The sequence below is a fragment of the Emys orbicularis genome, chromosome 6 (assembly GCF_028017835.1).
Source record: "Emys orbicularis isolate rEmyOrb1 chromosome 6, rEmyOrb1.hap1, whole genome shotgun sequence".
Taxonomy (NCBI): domain Eukaryota; kingdom Metazoa; phylum Chordata; order Testudines; family Emydidae; genus Emys; species Emys orbicularis.
The window spans coordinates 127,537,927-127,561,423 of NC_088688.1; the positions used below are offsets into that span (position 1 = coordinate 127,537,927).

A 23,497-nucleotide genomic window follows, 5' to 3' on the forward strand; every position below is an offset into this window, starting at 1 on the left:
AACTCGTGAAGTTTTCAGATGCCTAGATTTTTAGGAAGTTTTTAATGCAGCATAAATATCACCAGTCTCTATAATCATAAGGTACGTTCAATGCTCTTCAAAGGGCTCAATGAACGCCAAAGTAACTGAGGCATACTATGTAAGACAGGAACACCTTGCAGAATATATCAAAATAAGCTTTAGAAGTTTCAAAAGATGGAAAGTAACTAAAGGTAATTTTGGTGTCAAAAACCACCTTTTAAATCACCCCCCCAACATTTTAACTTATATTTGTGTAACTGCAGCAAAGAGATGAATCAAGTTGAGCTACATGGAACTGTGAAGTGTTTTCAGGATCTGTAAACTTAGTGCTGGTAGTGTCCTCTTGTGATTTATTTCTTTCGTACAAAAAAAGTATAAATATTTTCTGTCCAGAAATCTGGCAACACGTCCCCAGAAGAAATCTTCAGAAGGTTGGTTGGCGGTGAGAGCACTACAGTCTTCCAAAAAATTCTGCTGGTTCGTGTCACATGTGAGTTAAGTGATGCACTAAGAAGGTGCCTGATGATAGTCTCTGCAAAAAACGCTGTCCAGAAGGACAATAAAGGTCTCTTACAGCAAGTCCATTTTGGGTCTGTAATGTAGCAGGAGAGGTGCTTTCTGCAAGATAAAATAATGAGCTAATTTAAGAAGCAAAAGCAAAATGAATCCTCCTAGGTGATAGGTAATCAACTTATCAAAATACGTTATTGATTTATATTTTAAGGCCAGAAGGGACTGGCCATGTATCATCTAGTCTGACTTTATGTAGAACAGATCACAGAATTTCACCCTGTTAGCTGTACATTGAGCCCAACTACAACATCCAATCTGCTTTGAAGAGACGAGATGGAGAATCCACCGCTTAACCTTTAGAACAAACTACCAAGGTAACTACCTTCACTGCTAAAAATTTGTCTTATTTCTAATTTGAATGTGTCTGACCAACTTCCAGCCACTAATTCTTGTTATGTCATTCTCTGCTAGCTTAGAAAGCCTTTTAGTACTCAGAAATTTCTACCCATGAATGTACTTTTACACTATAATCAAGTTACCTATCAATATTATTTTTGACAAGCTAAACAGATTGAGTTCTAAGTCTCACCATAAGGTATTGCAGCCGACGAAGTGGGTATTCACCCACGAAAGCTCATGCTCCACTACGTCTGTTAGTCTATAAGGTGCCACAGGACTCTTTGCTACCATAAGATATTTTTTCCAGGGGTAGCCGTGTTTGTTGCTTTTTACAGATCCAGACTAACATGGCTACCCCTCTGATACTGGAATAGGGAAGTGATTTTACTTCTATATGTGGCATCGGTGAGACCGCTACTGGAATACTGGGTCCAATTCTGGTGTCTACCTTTTAAAAAAGACGTTGAAAAATTGGAGAGGGTGAAGAGAAAAGCTATTAAAATGATTTGAAGGTTGGAAAAAATACCTTATGGTAGCAAAGAGTCCTGTGGCACCTTTAAGACTAACAGATGTATTGGAGCATAAGCTTTCGTGGGTGAATGCCCACTTCGTCGGATGCATCCGACGACATGCATCCGACGAAGTGGGCATTCACCCACGAAAGCTAATGCTCCAATACATCTGTTAGCCTTAAAGGTGCCACAGGACTCTCTGTTGCTTTTTACAGATCCAGACTGTAGGTCGGGCCTGCATTTCCTTCTTCCTAGATATGTCACACTGCCTTTAGCAAATATAATTTGTTTGAACGGGCCGAGCTTAGCAAGCGATCTAGATCATTCTGTATGACTGCCCTGGCCTTATCTTTATTTAGCACCTGGCCAATCTGTGTGTCATCTGCAAATTTTATCAGCAATAATTTTATATTCACTTTCAGATCTTTGATAAAAATACCAAATAGCATAGGTCTAGCACTGATCACTGGGGAACCCCACTAAAAACATCCCACTCAATGAGTATTCCCTATTGACCATTACTTTGAGATCTGTCTGTCAACAGATCTATTTATGGGTGTTTTATTGATATTGTATAGTTCTAATTTTTAAAACCAGAATGCTGTGTAGTACTAAGTTGAACCCCTTACAAAAGTGTAAGAATATTACATATACGCAACTATCTTTATTAACCAAATTCGTAATTGTCAAAAAACAAAATCAGGCTTAACAAGACATTTTCCATAAAACCATGTTGGCTGGCATTAATTATTTGCCCATCCTTCAATTCTATATTGTTTGAATCCTGTATCAGCTTCTCCATTATTTTGCCTGGGATTGAGGTCAGGCTATTTACCCACGTCATCCTGCTTGCCCTTTGTTAATGTTGTGCCAACATGCATAGTTTCAGGCCAGAAGGGACCATGAGATCTTTTAGTCTGACCTCCTGCATACCACAGGCCATTAGTTTTCACCTTTTTCTATTAAGGCCAAAGACTTTAGTTAGACCAAAGCATTCCAGACCTCAGGAAACTAAACTATTGTGCGTCACAGGGAGAGAACATGAGAGACCAAGGTTCCACCAATGCCTGAAGCCTCTGCAATGACAGGGAATAGATTTGGTGAGTCATGCCCAGTTGATCCCAGCAGGCAAACCACATCCCATGCTACAGAGGAAGGCAAAAAAAAACCAAGTCCCAGCCAATCTGACCTAGGGGAATATTCTTTCCCATCCCCAAATCTAGCAATCAGTATGTGAGCAAGACACCAGCTGGGAATAGAGAAAGAGGATTGTCTGAACCACCTCAGAGCAATGGCCAACCCCACCCAGTGTCCCATCTCCAGTTGTGGAGAAACTCTTCCCATCTTCTGGAATTTCCCCATTATTCCAAGGGCTCCTAGGTGCTATGGTAATACAAATAATAAACGGCACCAGCAATCCAGAGATGCCCTGAACCAACCCTTTTAGGGCTCTTGGGTGCACATTATCTGGGCCTGCTGGATGACCTTTGGTAAGTCACTTCATCTCCATGTGCCTCAGTTTCCCCATCTGTAAAATGGGGATAATGTTTCTTATCTGTTTTGTAAACCACTGAGATCTACTGATAAAAAGCACAAAATAAGAACTAATTATTATCATCATCCCTAGCATCCTTAATGCCCTCAATTCCTAATGGACTGAAAAGTAGTTCATCATCGTCACGTAACACAAGTATATCATCTTGCTTCTTTCCAAATACAGAACTATACATTGATCACTTTTACCTTTTCTGCATTATTAACATTTGCACCATCTCCATATAGTAAAGAGGCTATATATCTGTTAGAATTTCTCTTTTTCCTGATTTATCTGAAAAACCTACTCCTTAGCCTCGCCAGCCATGGATATTTTCCTGTTGTCTTTAGAGTTCCCTTTCCAATTTTCTACACTTCATAACTACTAATTTATATTCATAACTATCTACTTCCCCTCTTTCCCCAGTTGTTATATATTGTTCTTTATTTCTAGTTGTTGCCTTCACTTTGCCTCTGAACCAGGATAGACTTTTAACCAATTTTCTAGCCAGTTTTAAAGTTACTGCAGGTATAAAACTGTGTACGACAGATACTTTATCAACTCTGTTCTATAACCAGGTTAATGACTTAATTTTAATTCTAAATATGAGTGAATTAATGAAAAAGCAGTTGTGTCGTACCTTAAATCTCCATCTAGTGACAACTACAAATTTGAGCGTATGGTCCTTGCCAAGAATTTCTTCATTGCATAATATATCCAGCTGATTGAAAAGGAAGAGAGACTTAAATTCATTAAGGGACACATAGAGCACACTTCTGAGACAAGACAATGCACATGGATAAAAGTCATGTTAAACATGTCCAGAATCATCTGAAGACAATGGAAAAATCCTAACCCTTGCCACACTGTGGGAGTTAGAGAGACAAGGTGGGTGGGGTAATATCTTTTATTGAACCAACTTCTGTTGGTGAGAGAGACGAGCTTTTGAGCTTTCACCTTGAAGTGACTTTCACCTTGAATGGTCCCTTGAAATGTGTGTTAACTACTCATGCTAAACCATCTGTTCCACCTTGTACTCAGAGTGACACAGCTAAATACATTTCCCAGACCTCAAGAAGAGCTCTGTGTGAGGTCGAAAGCTTGTCTCTCTCACCAGCAGAAGTTGGTGCCATAAAAGATATTCCCTCACCCGCCTCGTCTCTCTAGGCATCATATGGCAGATGACAACCTGGGTTGGAAGCTGTATTTCTAATGGCTGGTCTCTCCCTCACAGGGACAACGTTTTATATAAATGAACATTGGCTACAGTAGCTTTTTGCAGATTTGAAAACTAACATTTTAGTAAAAAGGTGTTAGAACCAGTAAGAGTCTCTGTGATAATTTAGATAATTTAAGTGTGTAATTACTGCAGTGCTTAAGTCTATTCTTCACTTGGGACAGGCATGCAACTTCCCTTTGTGAGAACTCCATGCGACCACACAGGGGAAAAGACCACTTATACATACAATTGAGAGCCAGTAAAATTAAGCATGTTCCTTCACATTACCCAAATAAGTTTTTTAATTGGTGACTATAACAAGGGTACAGGTGGTCTTCTCTTGTTATATACATGAAGAAGTGAAGCTGTTTCAGTTGACAATTTCTATTTTAAGTATAAGTAGCCTTCACAATAATTCTGAATAGAGGTAGGTTGATAGATTACACACTGGGTGGTGCTAGGAGTGGGTGATTGTGGCTGTGGTCAGGTAGGAAGGGGAAGGGTTCAGAGTCTGAAAGGCTGGCTGTTTTTGTAGGTTGTATTCTGAGCATGGGAGAGGATGTTTCAGAGCTGTGGAGAGATTAGGTAGGAAGAGAAGAGAGAGGTGTGTAAGTGGGGACAGGGGTATTTCTGAGCAGGAAGGAGGTTCTGAGCTGGGAAGCAGATGAGGAGTTCGCAGGGCTGAATACCAAGGCAACACTCAATTGGGAATGAGGCTGTGAATGAACTGGTGGCATGTCCGTTGAGCTAGGACATGGTAGAGTAAGTACTAGATTGTGTGAGGAGAGGATGGTACTGTTTATATGGACGCTGCCCTTCATAATAATGTGTCTTAGTTTTACAATCTGAAATGGGGGAGGTCAGAGGGAAGATGACTACCCCCTTTTTCTTCCTACTTCTTCATTCACCTCTCTTTCCCCCCACCAAATGGCTTCCCAGTGACCCACAGTCTCCTAGTTTTTCCACTTTGGAAGATGATCCACCTGCAAGGAAGCAGAGGAGCATAACCAGCAGTCCCTCCAGTTTATGTTGGATACATGCTGACCCTATACTTTGGGTGAAATTCATCCTTGTGTGTAACAGCAACACAAGGGCTATGGATCACTTAAGCTATATGGCTTAAAAAAGACTTCAGTGGTGGATAGGCCTGGAACTGGCCCTATGCACTGGGGTGAAATTCTCCATTTTCTCTTATGCACACGATCAGGTAAACATAGAACACTAGTGGAAGACTATGCCAAAGCTTACTTTAATGACAATCATTTAAAACTGGATGTGGAAAAAGAGGTGTTAAGGGATTAGACAAGTCATGTGGCTCGTATTACTAGCCCAAGAACCAACAAGGGCTGAAACCCCAGAGGATTAAGTTGGGGAAGGAAAGAGGTAAGTGCTTCAACATTCATATTTTACCTTTTTATTTTTATAAAAAGGCTGACAGATTTGCCTAGATCCAGCTCAGACGAAAAAGCTATTTAAGTCCTACTGCAATAATCACATTTTACCTGAGAAGTGGTTTGTTCAGTTCTCTCGAAGAACAAGATTACAAGGAAAAGCTTTGCTTTTAAAAAATGAGCTTCATACACTTGCTACAAGCTTTCTATTTACAGTGTGATTTTCTCTTATGTTAAAATAGTACCTCATTAAAAGAAGACAGGTTAAGTTTTTTGGCAATGAACTTCTTTAGATGTAAGACTGTTGCTTGTGCTGAGCAGCGGATCCATTTTCGTTTCAATCCACGCAATTTGCTGCTATTGCATTCCAAGCAGATGCTTACCTTCAGGGAAAAGCAAACACAACCCAAGGTTGGTTAATAGGATTTCCTGCCATCCTGATTATGCATTCCATAGGCAGCCTTCATTGGTCTAGCAAAATAAGGTCAAAACTTAAAAATTAAACATCTTTGAAGTCAAATGTTCACTGTCACCTTACTTAAAGCAAAAGCGTTGTCTATAACTTGTCAGCCTACAGTTACACTTCATTTAACTCTTAAATGTCTGGATAGAAGTTGACAGCCGCTAATCTGTACATTTTAGAGGTCGTTCTGACTAACTCAGGAGTAGTCAAGGTCAAACCACAAACCAAAGGTGTAAACACTGTAACAAGTGTACAGTGTGAAAACCACCTTCACTTTTTCAATGACTGTTTACAGTGTCATCTTTACATAACTTTAAAGGCCAAGTTAACGTACAATCAGATTACATGCATGTTTTAAAAAGGATTATCAACTCGAAAGTTATTTTGTCTGAGATTTAAAGGTGTTACAAGAAAACTGATAAAAAAAATTCAAAAGAAAGCTAGTAAAACACCAAAAGATTTTTGCTCAAATTACTGATAGGTTAGGCTAGGCTATGATTTTTTCATGGAAATTTTAATAAATGTCATGACAGAGGTGCAGGGGGAAAAAAGCATGTCACAGAAATGGGGGAAAGCAGATGGCCCATGGGGCTGTGGGGTGGCTTGGACAGCAAGCTCTCTCCACGCTCACTCCACAGTGGCAGCTCCTATCCCACAAGGCTAAGCCAAGTTTGTTGGTCCGGGCATTGTGACCTGGCCCACGTGGTTGCAGGACCACTCAAATTTGGCACGTCCACCCCATCACCATCTACATGGGGTGGACACACCAAACCTGAGTGGTCCTGCAACCACGTGGGCCAGACTGCAATATTTGGAAGGGAAGGAAGCCGCTGCTGCAGGGGTAACTACTTTATTCAAATTTACGATTACCATGAACACTGACAGCTGTCCCAAAATCATAGCCTTACTAACAGGTACTAAACCGTAACAAGATACTTTTATATTACAGTTTAATTTTTAACTAATCCTAAGCTGAGATTGTGAAGAACACTGCACGGTGGGAAGCATGAAAAGCAGAACAGGGGGCAATCTTCATGACTTCCAGGAGCAGAGAAGGTTTTGCCATAGGTGGTGCATGGCAACAGAGCTCCACTTAGCAAAGTGCCATCAGCCCCCCACAATCTTAGTGATTTGTCACCAAACCCCACCACATTGGGCAATTTATCAGGGTCCCCATCCCAAATGAGTAGGGCCCTACCAAATTCACAGCCATGAAAAATGCATCACGGACAATGAAATCTGGTCTTGTGTGCTTTTACCCTATACTATACAGATTTCACAGGGGAGACCAGCGTTTCTCAAATTGGGGGTCCTGACCCAAAAGGGAGTTGCAGGAGGGGTCACAGGGTTATTTGGGGGGGGGGGAAGGGGGTTGCAGTATTGCCACCCTTATTTCTGCACTGCCTTCAGAGCTGGGTGGCGAGAGAGTGGCAGCTGTTGGCCAGGTGCCAAGCTCTGCAGGCAGCGCCCCGCCAGCAGCAGCGCAGAAGTAAGGGTGGCAATACCATACCATGCCATCCTTACTTCTGCGCTGCGACCTTCGGACCTGGGAGGCCGGAGAGTGATGGCTGCTGACTGAGGGCCCAGCTCTGCAGGCAGCAGCGCAGAAGTAAAGGTGGCAATACCATACCATACCAGGCCATCCTTACTTCTGCGCTGCTGCTGACGGCAACTCTGCCTTCAGAGCTGGGCTCCCGGCCAACAGCCGCCGCTCTCCAGTTGCCCACCTCTGAAGGCAGCATTGCTGCTGGGTAAGAGTAGCAGTACCACAAAGACACCCCCCGACAATGATCTTGCAACCGCCCCCCCACCTTCCCCCCAACTCCTTTTTGGGTCAGGACCCCTAAAACTACCACACCTTGAAATTTCAGATTTAAATAGCTGAAATCATGAAATTTACAATTTATAAAATCCTATGACCATGAAATTGACCAAAATGGACCATGAATTTGGTAGGGCCCTACAAATGAGCCTTAGGCTCCACATATTCCTGCATGAAGTTATTAATGCTCACTGGGGACTGGCAGAGCTTGCCGAGGTTCATGGCGTTGGGCCCTACATGAACCTGCTAAGGTTTGCCGGGGAGTTGGCTGTGGGTCACAAGAGGTACAGTGTCTCCTCATGCAGTCCTGAGCAGTCCCCTGTTCTGCTTTTCATAGGAAGGGGAAAATCCCCCTGAAATTCTCCCACAAAGCCCTCTTGCAACCTCCAAACTTTAGGTATGCAGGAGAGGGTAACTCTCCATCTCCTCACTGGGCTTTGCACAGGAGAACTGACGAATAGACAACCCCTCCCTTGTTGCTTCCTTTTGCCTCCCCAGGCCTGTCTCCGGAACTTGCAGCAAGTCAGCGCAAGCTCAGCAGCTCCTGACAGTCTATTCTGAAGCTCCTATTTAATGTGTTAATAACCTTAAAATTAGACTAATCAACTAGCATCTCTTGTTTACACACACACACACACACACACTGGAAGTGTGGAGATCCTTTGCTTGGGACACTCTTGGCCACATGATAAAAGTATAGTTACAGACTGCTCCATGGACTCCCACTTTGCCTAGTAAAAAGCACTAAATCCCCACCCAGCAGGGGTAGACATGGGTAAGGTGTTTAATCATCTCCTGCTGGCATCCTTCCAACCCTTCATAGCTTGGGAAAACACAAATGGGACTTGCAGTATGCCACGAGGTGGATTAATGAGAGCAGCTTCAGACAGGGAGTGAGTGTCCCAAACCTAAAGGAGGCTTCAGAGAATGCTTTGCCAGAGGCCCTGTATCTGGGTGGCATCCTCATTGAGGGGTCATCTTTCAGGAAAGTAGGTCCCAGGCCATTTATGTCTTTATAGGTAAAAGCCAACACCTTCAACTGTAGCCAGTACTTGGGGGATGGGAAGCCAGTGTAGATTTAGAAGCACGGTTTCCTATGCTTTATGGGAGTGGTAGTGGTGGTGGTGGTGGGGGGGGGGGGGGAGAATGTGACATGCATCCGACGAAGTGGGCATTCACCCACGAAAGCTTATGCTCCAATACATCTGTTAGTCTTAAAGGTGCCACAGGACTCTCTGTTGCTTTATTCTACACGTTTTTTTACCTGAAGAGTGGTTTAAGCTGTAGCCCCATGTAGAGCATGTTGCATTAAATTTATTCTGGAGTTGACAAAGGTGCAGTTAACAACTACAATCGCCTGGCCATACGAAAGGTGAAAAAACTGACCTACTGTACTAGTAGATGACAGAGAGTCCTGTGGCACCTTTAAGACTAACAGATGTATTGGAGCATAAGCTTTCGTGGGTGAATGCCCACTTCGTCGGCCATTCCATATGGCTAAATGCAGTGCCTTGCATGGTGTCAAGTCAAGTATGGCAAGCAAGGCACTGCATTTAGCCATATGGAATGGCCGACGAAGTGGGCATTCACCCACGAAAGCTTATGCTCCAATACATCTGTTAGTCTTAAAGGTGCCACAGGACTCTGTTGCTTTTTACAGATCCAGACTAACACGGCTACCCCTCTGATACTTTGATAAGATTGATAAAATGCACACCTGCCCCACAAATGACAACTGAACACCCTCAGTGGAGGTGGTATCTCTGCCATTTTTTCTGTTTTTTCCCAACCAACATCACAACTCCAACTTCTATGGATTTTGCCTCAGCCATCTGGCTCTCATCCAAACAGCAGGCTAGGCAATCCATTGCTTTGCCTAGGTCAGGGGCTATGGAGCTGGTCCTATGACAGATATTTTGGTCCTGATCTTGAGTATAAAAAGAGGTCATTAAGTTCTCTTCCTTCCTTTCTGTTTTTGCTACAAAGTAGCAAAAAATCATCATCTGTATTAAATATATTTTAAGGTGTTAGATAAAGTTCTAGATTTAAATTACTTTTCATTTTTATAGAGTAATTTTCTCAGCCACAGACCTCACATACCAGTTTTGAGGCACATTTTTTAATTCACTTCAGGCTAGATCACAATTATAAGTGCCACTGATCCTTAATGAGATTTTCTTGAAAAATGACCATCACCCCTTCCCTACACATAAAGGCACTTAGTCCAACTTTATACATTCTACTAAAAAGCATGGAAAAACAGTGCCTTGCTTCCATCAACTGATGAATGTATGGATATAAAGATTATTCATCCTTCATAGCACATAATGAAAATAAAGCTAAATGGCAACCTAAAACTAAAAAAAAAAAACTTGGCTGATTTCAAAGTAAAAGTTGCCTGAAAGATATTCTACCTGTTCATCACTTCTGTGATAGTCATTATCTTCTTCCTGTTTTTCTTCTGATGTTTCTTTGTTTGAACTCTCATCAGCTTTAGTTTCACCTTAAATGAGAAACGAAAGCATTATAATCATGAAATTAAAAGATGTTAAACTGTAGGTAATCTCAATCGATAGTAACAAAAATCAAATCAAGAGAAAGCAAATGGGGTTTTATAAGTTTTTGAATGCGTCAGACTGGGGGGTGAGCTCATTTTATAAAAATTGAAAAGGAGCTTAATCATCTTTGGTATTTGGTATTTTCTGAATGCATATTTAGCTAGATGTAGATTCACAGGCAGTGCACCTAAGTTTCAAAAAAAAAATTCTCCTTAAAAAAAGATATTATCAATTCACCATTACTGTTCCAAGATTGTATTCAGAAGTCAGGAAGTTCAAAAACTTCAGGTTGCCAAAGAAATGCCAACTCTGCCAAGTATTATATACGCAGTAATTTCTATCCCTCTTCCTCTCAAAAGGAAGCCTTATGGTATTACATTTATTAGTAAAATATAATGCCAGCCCTAAGTGCTCAAAGTTCTTAGCGTTAGAGTGCAATATCTCTAGCTTTATGCATTGATGTGCTGTTCACTCAAATTTTAAGTAAACTCTAAAACTGTTGTGTGATAAATATAGTTTTTAGTAACCAAAAAAAAAAAGTAATGGGAAATTTTTGGGGGGGGAGGTTGAATTATGCATGCACAATCAATCTCTACTGATTGAAACAAATTATGGCCCAAATCCCTGGATATAGCAAAAGGGGAAAGCACAGCTCAGGAATGTGACCTTTGCTCTCTATCAAATCTTGGACTTGCTACTTTAAGCAACTGTCAACAGTCCCACAGGTCCATGGTGGCAACTGGGTATCAGCAGACCATAACCCTCACCATGCCCAACTTTGCTAGCAGCCAGTATCATGGTAGCATAGGAGCTCCTATACCAGCACTACTCCAAAAGATCCCCCATGCTGGGGTGGTCTTCCTAAGGCCAGTTAAGATGGTTTAAGGGTAGGGGTGGTGTGATGCAAAGCGGCCTCACCACACCCCAGGAGGTGAGCGTATAGTACTCCTGAGGGAGTTCTGCGCCAAAAAATTTAAAATTCTGCAAGTTTTATTTGTCAAGGAATAAATGTGGAGGTTCCAGCATGGCACTGGGGAGCACAGGCCACTGGCTGCACAGAGGTGGGAGATCACCCTACAGCCTCCCTCCCCTGTCCCAGGACACTGAGTTGGCAGTGAGGCTGCACCCAACGTGGCAAAGCGCAAGGGCAGGGGCTGCCCCAGAAACACCCCGGGCCCCTGCCCCTCCATGCCAAATGCACCAGGTGTGGGCAGGCAGGCTCAATCAGGCAGGAACCAAGTGGGGAGGCGCTCGGTGTGTGGGACAATCTGGGTGCAGACAGCTCAGAGAGGAGTCCAGGTGCGGAGGGAATCTGGATGCACAGAGGCTTGTTCTGGGGTTTCTGGGTGTGACGGAGCTTGCTGGGGTGGTCCAGGTGCAGGGGGTGGTCTGGGTGCACAGATGGGGGTCTGGGTGCAGGGGGTCTCCAGATGTAGAGGTTGAGGTTCAGCAGGATATGGTTCAGGTATTGAGGGGTGTGGGGGGGGGGTTTCTGGGTGTATGGGGGGGGTCCAGATGCAGGAGGCTGGGCGGACAGGGGAGCAGCTCCCCATACAGTGACCCCTTCCCCGAGGCTGAAGCATGAGGAGGGCAGGAAGCAAGGGAGGATGCTGAACTTCCTGCAGCCAGGGGAGGTTTCTGGGGGTGGGTCTAGCAGCTGATCCCAGTGCAGGGTAGGAGCCACCATGATTATTTGCCTCTCCGCCTGCTGCTCCAGGTGCATGAAACTATGTGCCTGAGCTGCTAGGAAGGAGTGCGTGACCGCTCTTGCAACTTCCCTTTGCTTCCCCTGTCAGAAAGTCATTTTTCTGCGGGGAAGCAAAGAAATCTGTGGGGGACATGAATTCTGTGTGTGCATAGGGCACAGAATTTCTCCAGGAGTAGTACAGCTTAACACCATTAGATGTTTAATGCAGTCACATTCACAATGTACAATACTACATAACAATTTCTATAATTATGATTGGTGTTTAGAATAACCTTATCAGCATAATGGCATTTTTCTAAAGAAAGCAAACAAAAATAAATTACCATTCCGATGCGAATCTAAATGTTGCTTAGCAGAGCATGTCTCCCCTTTGATGTCCCCTGGTACTTCCATGCCTAGTTTATGATAGAATTCTCTCTGCTTTCTCATTTCCGCTGTTAAAAAATTTAAACAGTTTCATTAATAAGTGCCAATGTAACATTTATAAAATTGTTTCAAACTCCTCCCACTTCCTCGTAGAAGACACTTCCCAGCAAGAAGAGGCACTTATTTGAGTGTGAACACCACTATCCCTTCACTTTTGGCTGCATCTCTGCTCTTCCTAATTACCATTTTACCAAGCTACACCACATATCTTGTCATTCAGCTGTAGAATAACCACCTCATCTTCTGAGGCTGCTATTACATCATTTCTGTGATTTCAGATCATATGGAATTTAAAGCTACTCCATATTTTTCCATGTAGCCTTCTACAAATCTCTCAGTTGAAGTACATGATACATGCCTGTTCAGTTACACATGTAAGAGATTCTGAATTTCCTTTTTTCTCCCTACTTCTAATTTTTAGCCTGGAAGAATTTCATTTATATATAGTCTCTTTACTTAAGCTTGCATATTTAAAAGTGAGAGAATGTCCTCTTGACTTGACAACTTAGTTTCAATGAAAGTTTTCCACCTAAACACAAGAAAGGCAGTAAAACACTATTGAAAAAAAATGAGAATGGCCCAATAGTTAGTATAGAATATTCCTTCAGCTCAAGACACCCATTATTGTCAAAATATTACTGTTATGAGAAGAAGCACACAAATTAGAAGTTACCTGTTAGCAAAGGCCTAAAGTATGTAATCTAACAAAAGGAAGAAAATTATGTTGAAACTAAACACTTTCTCTGCATTAAATGCTTCACTTTTGACAACTTGGGAAAGCAGCAACCAAATGATTGAATAAATGTAGAATTTAAAACAAAATGTGCATACAAAATATAATGCCAACACAAAAAGGTTTGCTTTAAGGTGTTATGCAACATTATACAATGTTTTAATTTTCCTGAAACATCCCAATTTTCATTACTGGGACATTTTCCAGTACTGGGTGTTAGCATTACTTTTGTCAAACATCATCCTTCAAATATGTGCTTTCTGTTAAAGTAAAATCAGTGCTAGAATTTGAATAAGTGCAGAAATGCTTCCACTGTATATTTTTGTCACCACTATCTTTATCTAAAAGCAGCAGACAGACAGGTGAAAAACCTATGCTATCCCTTAAACATGCACCGTAGCTCTTTGTAAATCTAACATTTACAGCTAAAATAAGATCTACCAAGACTTACCTTCTTGAAGGCCTGGCACAAGTTTGTAAACAATATCTTGCATTGTTCTGTCATGACTGGCAAAAAGAACAAAACAATTAGAATTTGAAAACTTCCTGTTTTTTAATCAATCATCTCTATTCTAAACGTCATCTCACTTAAAGAGAAAGACTCCAAGATTAAATAGATTATGCAAACAGGAATATAGACTTTTAAACATCACAGTAGAGAATATTCAGATTTATAAATGGTACTTGAACATCCGAAAGACGTCATATGAGAAAATGATTTTAGCGGACAGGAGGGAGCAAGATGAGAAAGGAAGCCTGATAAGGCCACAACAGTCGAGGCAGGAGGTAACAAAGTGGCCCACGTGATGTGGAGGATGACATACTAGAATGTTAACAGGCTGTGTGAATTTTCTGAAGTCCACCCTTAACGGAACACACAAGAACATGAATGATCCGTCTAGAGCAGAATGTGGAATTGTGTCCAACTGCATCAAGGTACACATGTTGGCAATGCACATTTTACTATACCTTGATAGAATTTTGACCTAAGACAGGCAATTTTTGGCTCAAGATGAGGAAAAATACACTTTAACACAGCCTTCCTATTCAGCACAGTATCAGCCGAAGGATATTACTGAAGGTTTGCAATGGTACAAACATCTTTATGAATAACTGTACATTTCTCATACACGTGGAACAATACTTAAATAAAATTTTCATTAGTTATAGTGCACTGCACCAGAGAATCTGTTTCTGCTGCTATGCAACTTGACTATCTAAATTACAGGGTCCCTGTTCTGTTACAAAGTCTCATTTCTCTTACAGCTATTTTAAACAGAGTCTAGAAGATTTTGTTTTCCTCCATACACAACGGTTTCATGAAGTTACATACCACATTCTTTGCTGGTGGTAAATTGGTGAAACTACAACAACTTCAACAGAGATTTACCCATTTCCACTAGCAATGAATTTGCCCATATGGGATTAGACCAACATTCCTATACAAATAGATAGAGACAGACCATTTTGTTATGAGAATGCACAGCGACACTAGGAGACATTAACATCCCTAGGTCCTTCAAGCCCGCATTTGGGGATGTTTGGAGGAACTATCCATAATATGCTCCTTTTCTAACAAACAGCTAGAGAAAAGCATGCATAGGAAAAGCATATAAATCAAGAAAACGGAGTTAAACCCATACATCCGGCTGTTTATAAGCAGAGGCAGTAAATTGCTCTTAATCCAACCACTTCCACTCAAATTTCAGAGCAGCAGTGAGCAGAAAGGTAAGGTGGCCTGACACTAGGCATGGAGGGGGAAAAAAAGTAAAATTGGTCAAGACCCTAAACCTCTAGCCCTCAAACTCCTCAGAGAGGCTAATCTACTGATTTGCTTTCAACAGAAGTTCAAACAAAGAAAAAAAATCAAGAAAGGGCAATTCTATCTAGAAAAGTTACCATTTGAAAGGGCCAGAATGTTACCAGACCTCTGAACCGATACCACCAAGTTCTAATATCAAGCAAAAACAGTGCAATAATTTTAAAAATATACCCATCCCAGCTGATATCTGGCATTACCCTGGAAAAATTTACCATGTTGAGCACTGGCTCTGACTCCACAGCAGGAGTGTATGCTCATAACAGAGGTCAGTTCTCAGTAGTACTCCGCAACAGTGGAGACCACTTAAACCAGACAGAAACAGTAGTAACAGAGTTAGTAGCAGTTTATTAGTTACTTCAACTTTTTAATCAATATTTTAAGAGCTGGAGGAGGACAATTAGGTTTAAATGAACTAATGGAACACTAAAAGGTAGCTAAGTCTCTAACATGGATGTGAGGGGTCTATTTCCAAATTGCAGAAGCTTCACCAAGAGCATTTCAATATAAATGAACCATAGTCAAGCAGTCAGTCAATCTACAGTAACCAACCCACAGCAGCAAGCAGGTATGAAAACTTAACTGCATTCTCACTTCTGAATCACGAGAGTTGCTTAGATTACCTATTTCCCAGCTGGACTGGGGTCTGTGGAGGGGAAGAAGTCAAGCTATGGGTCTGCATAACAAGTGATTAACAGAATTAAGACTTATATAAAACAATTCTCTATTCCAAAAATCGTATATCTTCAACAGCAGCTTGAACAAAGGAACCGTTGTGATCATCTAGTCTGACTTCTGTATAACACAGGCCAGACAACACTCCCAAAATAATTCCTAGAGAATCTCTTAGAAAGACATCCAATTTTGATTCAAAAGTTACTAGTGATGGAGAATCCTCCAAGACCCTTGGCAAATTTTTTCAATGGTTACTCCTCTCGCTGTTAAAAGTTTACACCTTATTTCCAGCCTGAATTTGTCTAGATTCAACTTCCAGCCACTGAATTACGTTAAGCCTTTCTCTGCTAGACTGAAGAGCTCATTATCAAATATTTGTTCCAATATAGGTACTTATAGACTGTAATCAAGTCACCCCTTAACCTTCTCTTCCTTAAGCTAAATAGATAGAGCTTCTTGAAACTAATCACTATAAGCCAAGTTTTCTAATACTTTAATCAATCATTCTCGTGCCTCTTCCCGGAGCTCTCTCCAATTTATCAACAGACACCAGAGCTCTGGATACAAGATTCCAGCAGCAGTGGCACCAGTGCCAAATACAGAGGTAAAATAACCTCTCTGGGAAACTTGAGTTTCCTGTTTTTATGCATCCCACGACTGCACTAATCCTTTTGGACAGTGTCACACAGGAGTTCATGTTCGACTGATTATTCACCAGGATCCCCCAATCTTTTTCGAGTCACTGCTTCCAGAATAGAATCCCCCATCCTGTAAGCACGGCCTACATTCTTAGTTCCTAGATGTACACAGTTACACTAGACATATTAAAAAGCACATTTTTTGCTTGCACCAGCTCATCAAGTGATCCAGATCGTTCTCAATCAGTGACCTGTCTTCTTCATTATTTACCACTCCCCCAATTTGTGTCATCAACTAGAAAATTGGGGGGAGGAAGGCAGGGGGTTGACTACACTTTTCAAAATCCACTGCTTTCAGCATCTGTGCCAGGGACTGTGGGATACATATTCAAAGTAGTGCAACTAACAATTTCATCAAATACTTTGCTTGGAGGCAGGGCAGAAGTGCACCTTAAAAGAAATAGTTGGTATGGATGCACTGCCCCGATCCAACTTACAGCGCTGCATTTTCAGCAGTGAAAGCTGCAATGGTACAGTTCTTTAGGGTTGACCAAGCCAGGTGAGGAAATATCAGCAGTTGATTATCATGGTGACCGATGCCTTAGAAATATTTAAGTTGAGAGGAAACTGTAGGAGAAAAAGTATGGGAAAGCACAACCTGCAAAAATATTATACAGTAGACACAGGAAGAGAGGACAATACAGGCAGGATACCACAACCACGCTAGGCCATGTTGTGAACAGACATTGAGTGGCTGTGGGGATAGGAGTAGGGCAGGTACAAATCCTTCAGCATTGGCTCCAACCAAAAGAGGTCGGGAGCTACCGGACTAACCTTTCTGCTGCTTTACCTCTTTTGTGTGTAATTAGATTATCCTGCAAATTAACAGTCACTCAGAAGACTAAACAATGACAATGCTGCCACCTTCAGATTTCAGTCTTTGAATAGTACCTCATGTAAAACATTAAAACCACAGTGCATCTGCCATAACAAAAAATACATTTGAACTACCAGTCATGGGAATATAATGAAATATTAGATAAACATGTAATTCGCACAATCAGAAATAGATTCTATATAGCCTATGAGAACCAGATACAGTCTAGCCAGAAATTACTAAATCCAACTAAACTTCAGTAGAAATTGGTAAAAAATAGACAAATATTTCGCTTGTTCTTAAATTTGACAAACACATTAAGTTTGACCTTTGAAGTGATCTTTGAATCTCCCACTTTGCTTACACAGAACCATTATTTTAATTTCAAATCAAGCTACTCACTTTATGTATTTAAGTAAGAAAATCTAGTAAAGAACTGTGCCATAATCTGAGATATCTACACATGACCTGCAGAGATTTTAATTATCTGTGATTTTCATTGTATGCAGCACACTTACCCGATATACTGTAGCGGATGGCTCTGATGTATAACAATTCTACATGTTGGACAGGTGTTATTTTCCTCCAAATACTTCACCAGGCAACTTCTACAGACTGCAGACACATTTATAATTAGGAAGAAAAAAAACAAGTTCACATTTGTGTTCTTGTGAATATTTTAAAAGAAATTAACTTACATACAAATAGCCACAGAACAATTCACACACAATTCAGATTTTGTCCCTTCAATTTTATGTAAATAAGTTTCTAATATAACACTGAACAACACACAATTTCCATTATCTTTCATGGGAGTTCTTAGAACAATGGTAGATTATAAACAACGTATGAAGGACATACTATGTTATTGTCCTATTCCTGGACAGGTAAAGCTTACTTCAAAACTATTAGAATACATAATACACAACCCAAAATACCATATGCTAGAAAGAAACTTTGAGCTGTGGCTGTAAACGAAAGGAAATTGAGCCAAGAAAATAAACTTGGGGCAAGGAAAATATTTCCTTCCGAGAAGTTGCTGTTTAGTGAACATGCAGCTCCTAGCTGAAGGGGCATTCAGATGCTATTTAACCTCACACCAAACACAACGTACATCACAATAGAACACTGCACAATTTGCTTTTGGACCTGTTTCCAAGTCTACATACATAATTCTGTTCATTTCATTTTACAGAACTTTACAAAGAAGTTACGCATTTTAACGAAATACTATTAGCTGTTTAAAGAAAATCATACAAAATTATTTACTTGGACAGTAATTGATTAGAGAGACAAGATGGGTGAAAGAGACAAGATTTTGACCTACGCAGAGTTCTTCTTCTGGACTGTGTAGCTCAAAAGCTTGTCTTTCTCCAACAGAAGTTGGTCCAATAAAAGATATTACTTCACCCAGGTTCTCTCCCTAATATCCTAGGACCAAACCAAGTACAACACTGCAAACAGTAATTACTTATGTGATAAATAAATTCCAGCTAAATATTTTTCTTTTTTCTAATGATTTTTGAGTTACTAAAATTTCTGTGTAAATATAAAGTGGGAAATTTGGCTAAGTGAGCATCTTTCCAATAGCTCAGGCTGATTCATTATTTTTACCCAACAGTGCTATAAGAGTTCTAACGACTAAGTTACAGAGGTATACTTTCTGCAGTTAAACAGTGCCATCTACCTCTCAGACAAGTTGATGTATGTTTGAAGAATAATTACAAATCAAAAGCCAAAAGTCAGCAAAGCAAAGGTGTAATGTATGAATGTATTACAGTATTTTCAGTCATTACATTTAAGATAACATTGCTAGCAGCTGTTGTCAATGACTTAACTAGTAGGACAGCATTCTTATCCTGAACGATAAACCAAGTCTAGTAGTACTGCTCACTGAACCCAGATCCTGCAGAGGAATCTGCCTCAGTGGGATTCTACACAGGTGAAGGGGTCCAGACTAGCAGATTCTCATGCAGAGAGGAAGCCCGGGAAGGCAACCAGGAGGCCCAAATCCTGCTCTCAATGAGTCAATGAAAGCAGAATCAGACCCATCATTTATAGCTTTAAACTCAATTGTAAGGTTTTTTTCTTATTTTAAACTATAATTCAGAAGGTTTATTTTAAAAAGCATCCACTAGAAAACAGCAGTCACTATCCACTGCAATATCCTGCTCCACCTTTCTTACATTTTCATTCCTGCTGGTTTTTTTGTGGGTTTTTTTGGTTGTTTATCTATATTTCCTCATCTTTTATTATCCTTTTGAATGCAGAAGATAAAAAAATCTATATTTGGAGCATAACTTTTCATGACACATTAAGACAGCTTTCATACACATGCTGCCGTCCAAGTATCAAGGTAGAAGATGAAGTATTAAAACAATTTAACAGAAGCTGCATTTTGTTATTGCCATTGTTAATGAAAAGGCATGAACAGCAGAAGACTGTTAATAGCTACCAAAGCACAGTATCTGTTGGAGTTTGTCCCGGACAAGTCATAAGACTGGAGAGTTATAATTACCAAGATACATATGAAGGAAGAAAGCATGGGAAGAGATGGAGGAAACTGACTTTCCCCATAATTCTGATCCTCTGCAGGGATTCTCACCCTAGTTTTAAGTTCCTAACACGACAGATGGAATCCCTGAAATTCTAAAGGTTTGAGTATCCCTGAAAGCAATAAGTAGCAACCAGACATGTGAGCCATCCCGCCAGTGCCCATATAGTACCTTGGAATCTTCCAGTTAGAAGAAAACAAAAGCGCCTTAAAATTAAAGGCGGACACAAAAATAGAATTGATTGAGAGAAGTCAATGCCTTGAAAGCATGTAATATGTGTAAATGTTGCAAATAATCCAACATCTAAAACAGACTCCTCCAAGATAATATTTCCCAAAAGGGAAAATTAAAAAGGCAATTAATTTTCCTTCCTCTAAAGATACTTTATAGCAGAGTGTGTCCTGCATACTCAAGGGATATCCCAAAAGACAAACATATACCCACCAAACAGCACATGCAATATGAACAATGCCAATACCAACAAGATTTGTTGTAGTTTTTAAATTATAGTAAGGTAACATACCTCCTATCACCTGTCCAGCTTAACATAAGCCTAAAGGATGGATCCAGAAGTAACAAAACTTTTCAAAAGCATGGACAATGCAAATGAGTGACATACCTGAAAACACAAAAGCTCGAGGGGCTGGAGATTTGAGCTTTCTTATTTCAGATACAGGTTCTGCAGGATTGTCACCCCAAAACTGTATTCTTCTCGAGTCCCAATCCAAGAAATAGTGCTTGGCAAGCATATGTAGCAATGACCACATGTATGCCTTGTCTATGTGAATGGAACATGCTTGCCTGCCATGCACACTTCTGAGCTACAGGCAAGCAAAGGCTTTCCTGCCTCAGATCAAATGAGCCTTGACATGACTTTCTAGCCTTAGGCCTGGCAGATCGTATCAATCAGCCATTTAGACACAGTCCTTTTAGTGATAGCATTGCTGAAGTTTGGTACTAGGTGGATCAGCAAAAAAACCATTCAACTCATTCCACCAGGGAGGAATCGTTCCAAAACTAGACTGGTAATTCATGAAGCAAAGAGTAGCAGCAACATACTGGCAACCTCTTCATCAGAACAGATCCCAGCACAACATTTCAGGGTTATGGGGCACAGTACAGCCCTGGCCGCCTCTGCAACCAAATTCTTGCATTGGGGTGGGAGAAGTAAAAACTAGTACAGGACAGGGTGGCAAGACTGGATGGTGTTTAATCCTAGTACCGCTCTCCGATGGCCCTTATAAACATAATCAGAATAGATAGAAAGCAGAGAAAAACCACTAGAAAGAGATACTGCATCACCCCAAAGCTGGAGGGGACAAAGAGCTAGAGTGGTAACTGAAGAAAAAGTTGACAAGGTGGTTTAAAGGCAAGTAGTTACGGTTACTGTAAGGGTAGGGCGTGACCACAAGTTTGGGGAGAAGGGACTAGCACTCATGACTGCTACTGCCTATAGTATACTCTAGAATTTGGGACCTCTGCCTGTCTCACTCCAGGGTGAGTTCTGAACAGACGCTATAACCAGAGAATAAGGTTTGTTTTTTTCAAAACAACTTCGTTACAATTCAAAGTCCTTCTAGCATTTGTCTTCATATTTTGAAGTATAAATTTTCGACTAAGTATTTAGTACGATAATTTTTTTTAAACTACCAATATTGCGTATGTGAAAAATCAGTCTGATTATTGCTGTTGAGATAACTACTACTTTTTTAAATCAGTGCAAGGTATTTTTTTAAAACCACTTCCATTTATTATACTGTGCTAGGGCTCATGGTTTTGCTTCTCTTGTTCTCTTCATGAGACAATATAATTTTTGCTTAAAACGTGAAGTATATACCAAAATTTGCATTGTTTTGGCAGAGCCACAATAGATTTTTAAACGTCAACTGAAAACTGAAGTATCTAGTATGTGAAGTAAAAAAACATTAATCTTCTTTAATATGCTATAGAATCAGTCATACTCACAGGTATGTAAGCATTCTGTTACAGTGGTAGCATCAATAAGGTATCCATTGCAGAGACGACAGGTTATATGGGCATTAATATCCCAGAGTTTAATCTTTCTAGTCAGCATCTTTGGTGTCTGTAGAAGAAACACACAATTGTTAGCATCCCAGGTGTACTGATTACGTAGCAAGTTTTGGAGTAACCTAATTACAATAATTTGTATTACGGATATCAATATGCAACTTCAGGCTCCCAGGCATTTTATGTATGGAATAAGGGTATTATATAATTTTAAAGGATTTACCTGATAAAAATGGGCAGTGAAACAAACCATGCAAGACCTACAGTATTTTGAGGTTTGAATAATGTGGATGAGAGGGATTGGTAATTACTACATTAATATAGCTCAGATTCCGTAAGCAAGTAGAAGGAGTTTGATATTCTGATCTTAACAGTTTTTCTTCTAAGTTATGCCAGCATGTTGCATAACAGAGCTCCTTTACTGACGAAAAAGACTAAATTTTAGGGCCAAATCCTGCTTGTTTTACTCATATAAGTAATCCCATTCAAGCCAATAATTAAAGCATATGAAAGTGAGAAGAGAGGACCCTGAAGAAAGTTCATCAGAGCATAATATCAAAAGGAGGAGGTTTTATCGAGTTGTACTTTGTATTTATAGCCTGTTTTCCCTATAGTTAAAACTTTACTTAGAAATTGAAGAAAAATTGTATTTGAATAAAGTGGCTGTAAAGTAAACTGAAATGGTTTTCCTAAAAGCTAAAACTAGGTTCTCACAAAGAAAAAATATGACTTCAAACATAAAATTAGCTCTATACCAACAAAGTTACCTCCTATGAAACTAAGAAATCTGAACTGAATGCTTTTTTCCTTCCAAGGTGAAGGAGATCACAAATACCATAACAAAAGGAAAGGAAGACAGGGATTTTAAAAAAGACTAGCTCTTTTCAAACCATTTTTCGTGGCATTTCTGATATCACTTGCAGAGCAAAGAGAAATCTGCAAAAGCCTTTTTAGGGGATGGTACATGCCTCTGATTGTAAAATAGGTAGTGGTATATTTTAACTAAGAAATAGGTATGTACTTTTTCCTCTTCTGGAATCCCAACAAGTCTGCTTGAAATTTTAAGAACTTTGTACTTCACCCTTAAAACCATTTTAGGATGACAGATATTTATCAAGAGCACTTGAAGCCCGAGAGCCACACTTGTAATTCACTAGTATTACCTTTCACCATAATGTTTCTGATAACCTGTATTTTATTTAAAAATTAGCTTTTGGATTCAGAGAACATGATCAATTTTTTAACACTACATAGATTTTGTTGCAAAATTGAAATATTTTGTTGGAACTGTGTGGAAAAACTTCACAAGAAAACAAAGTAAACGGTTACGATAATGCATTTTGTCAAAAAACAGCTAAACAAAGTTGGTTAAACTAAGGGCTCTCACACAAACAAGTAGCTCATACCTGAAGTTAGACTACAGCACGCAACGCTATATAGCTTCCATATCCCTTTACTTCCATAAGCATACAGTACACAAGCAACATATACGGAATTAGATTTAAATGCTGGCCCCTAGAATATTTTAACACACTAATCTTTTCCAAAATTTCAAAACATGAGCACTTAGTGTATAATTTATCTCCTCTGTTGCTGTTAGCTGATC

General features: G+C 40.2%; 1 protein-coding gene across 1 annotated transcript in view; it reads right to left on the reverse strand.

The window, feature by feature from the left end:
* Window positions 1–556: 556 nt before the first annotated feature.
* The window catches only part of PCGF3 (polycomb group ring finger 3), a 76,630-nt gene continuing 53,689 nt past the window's right edge, over window positions 557–23,497 (reverse strand). Inside the window, exons 5-12 of the mRNA XM_065406773.1 lie at window positions 21,829–21,946; window positions 17,827–17,923; window positions 13,751–13,806; window positions 12,464–12,574; window positions 10,289–10,377; window positions 5,835–5,972; window positions 3,620–3,700; window positions 557–639 (exon numbers count right to left, since the gene is read on the reverse strand). Coding sequence (XP_065262845.1) covers window positions 592–639; window positions 3,620–3,700; window positions 5,835–5,972; window positions 10,289–10,377; window positions 12,464–12,574; window positions 13,751–13,806; window positions 17,827–17,923; window positions 21,829–21,937 — 729 coding nt within the window. The 5' untranslated portion in view covers window positions 21,938–21,946 and the 3' untranslated portion in view covers window positions 557–591. The remainder of the gene's footprint in view (window positions 640–3,619; window positions 3,701–5,834; window positions 5,973–10,288; window positions 10,378–12,463; window positions 12,575–13,750; window positions 13,807–17,826; window positions 17,924–21,828; window positions 21,947–23,497) is intronic.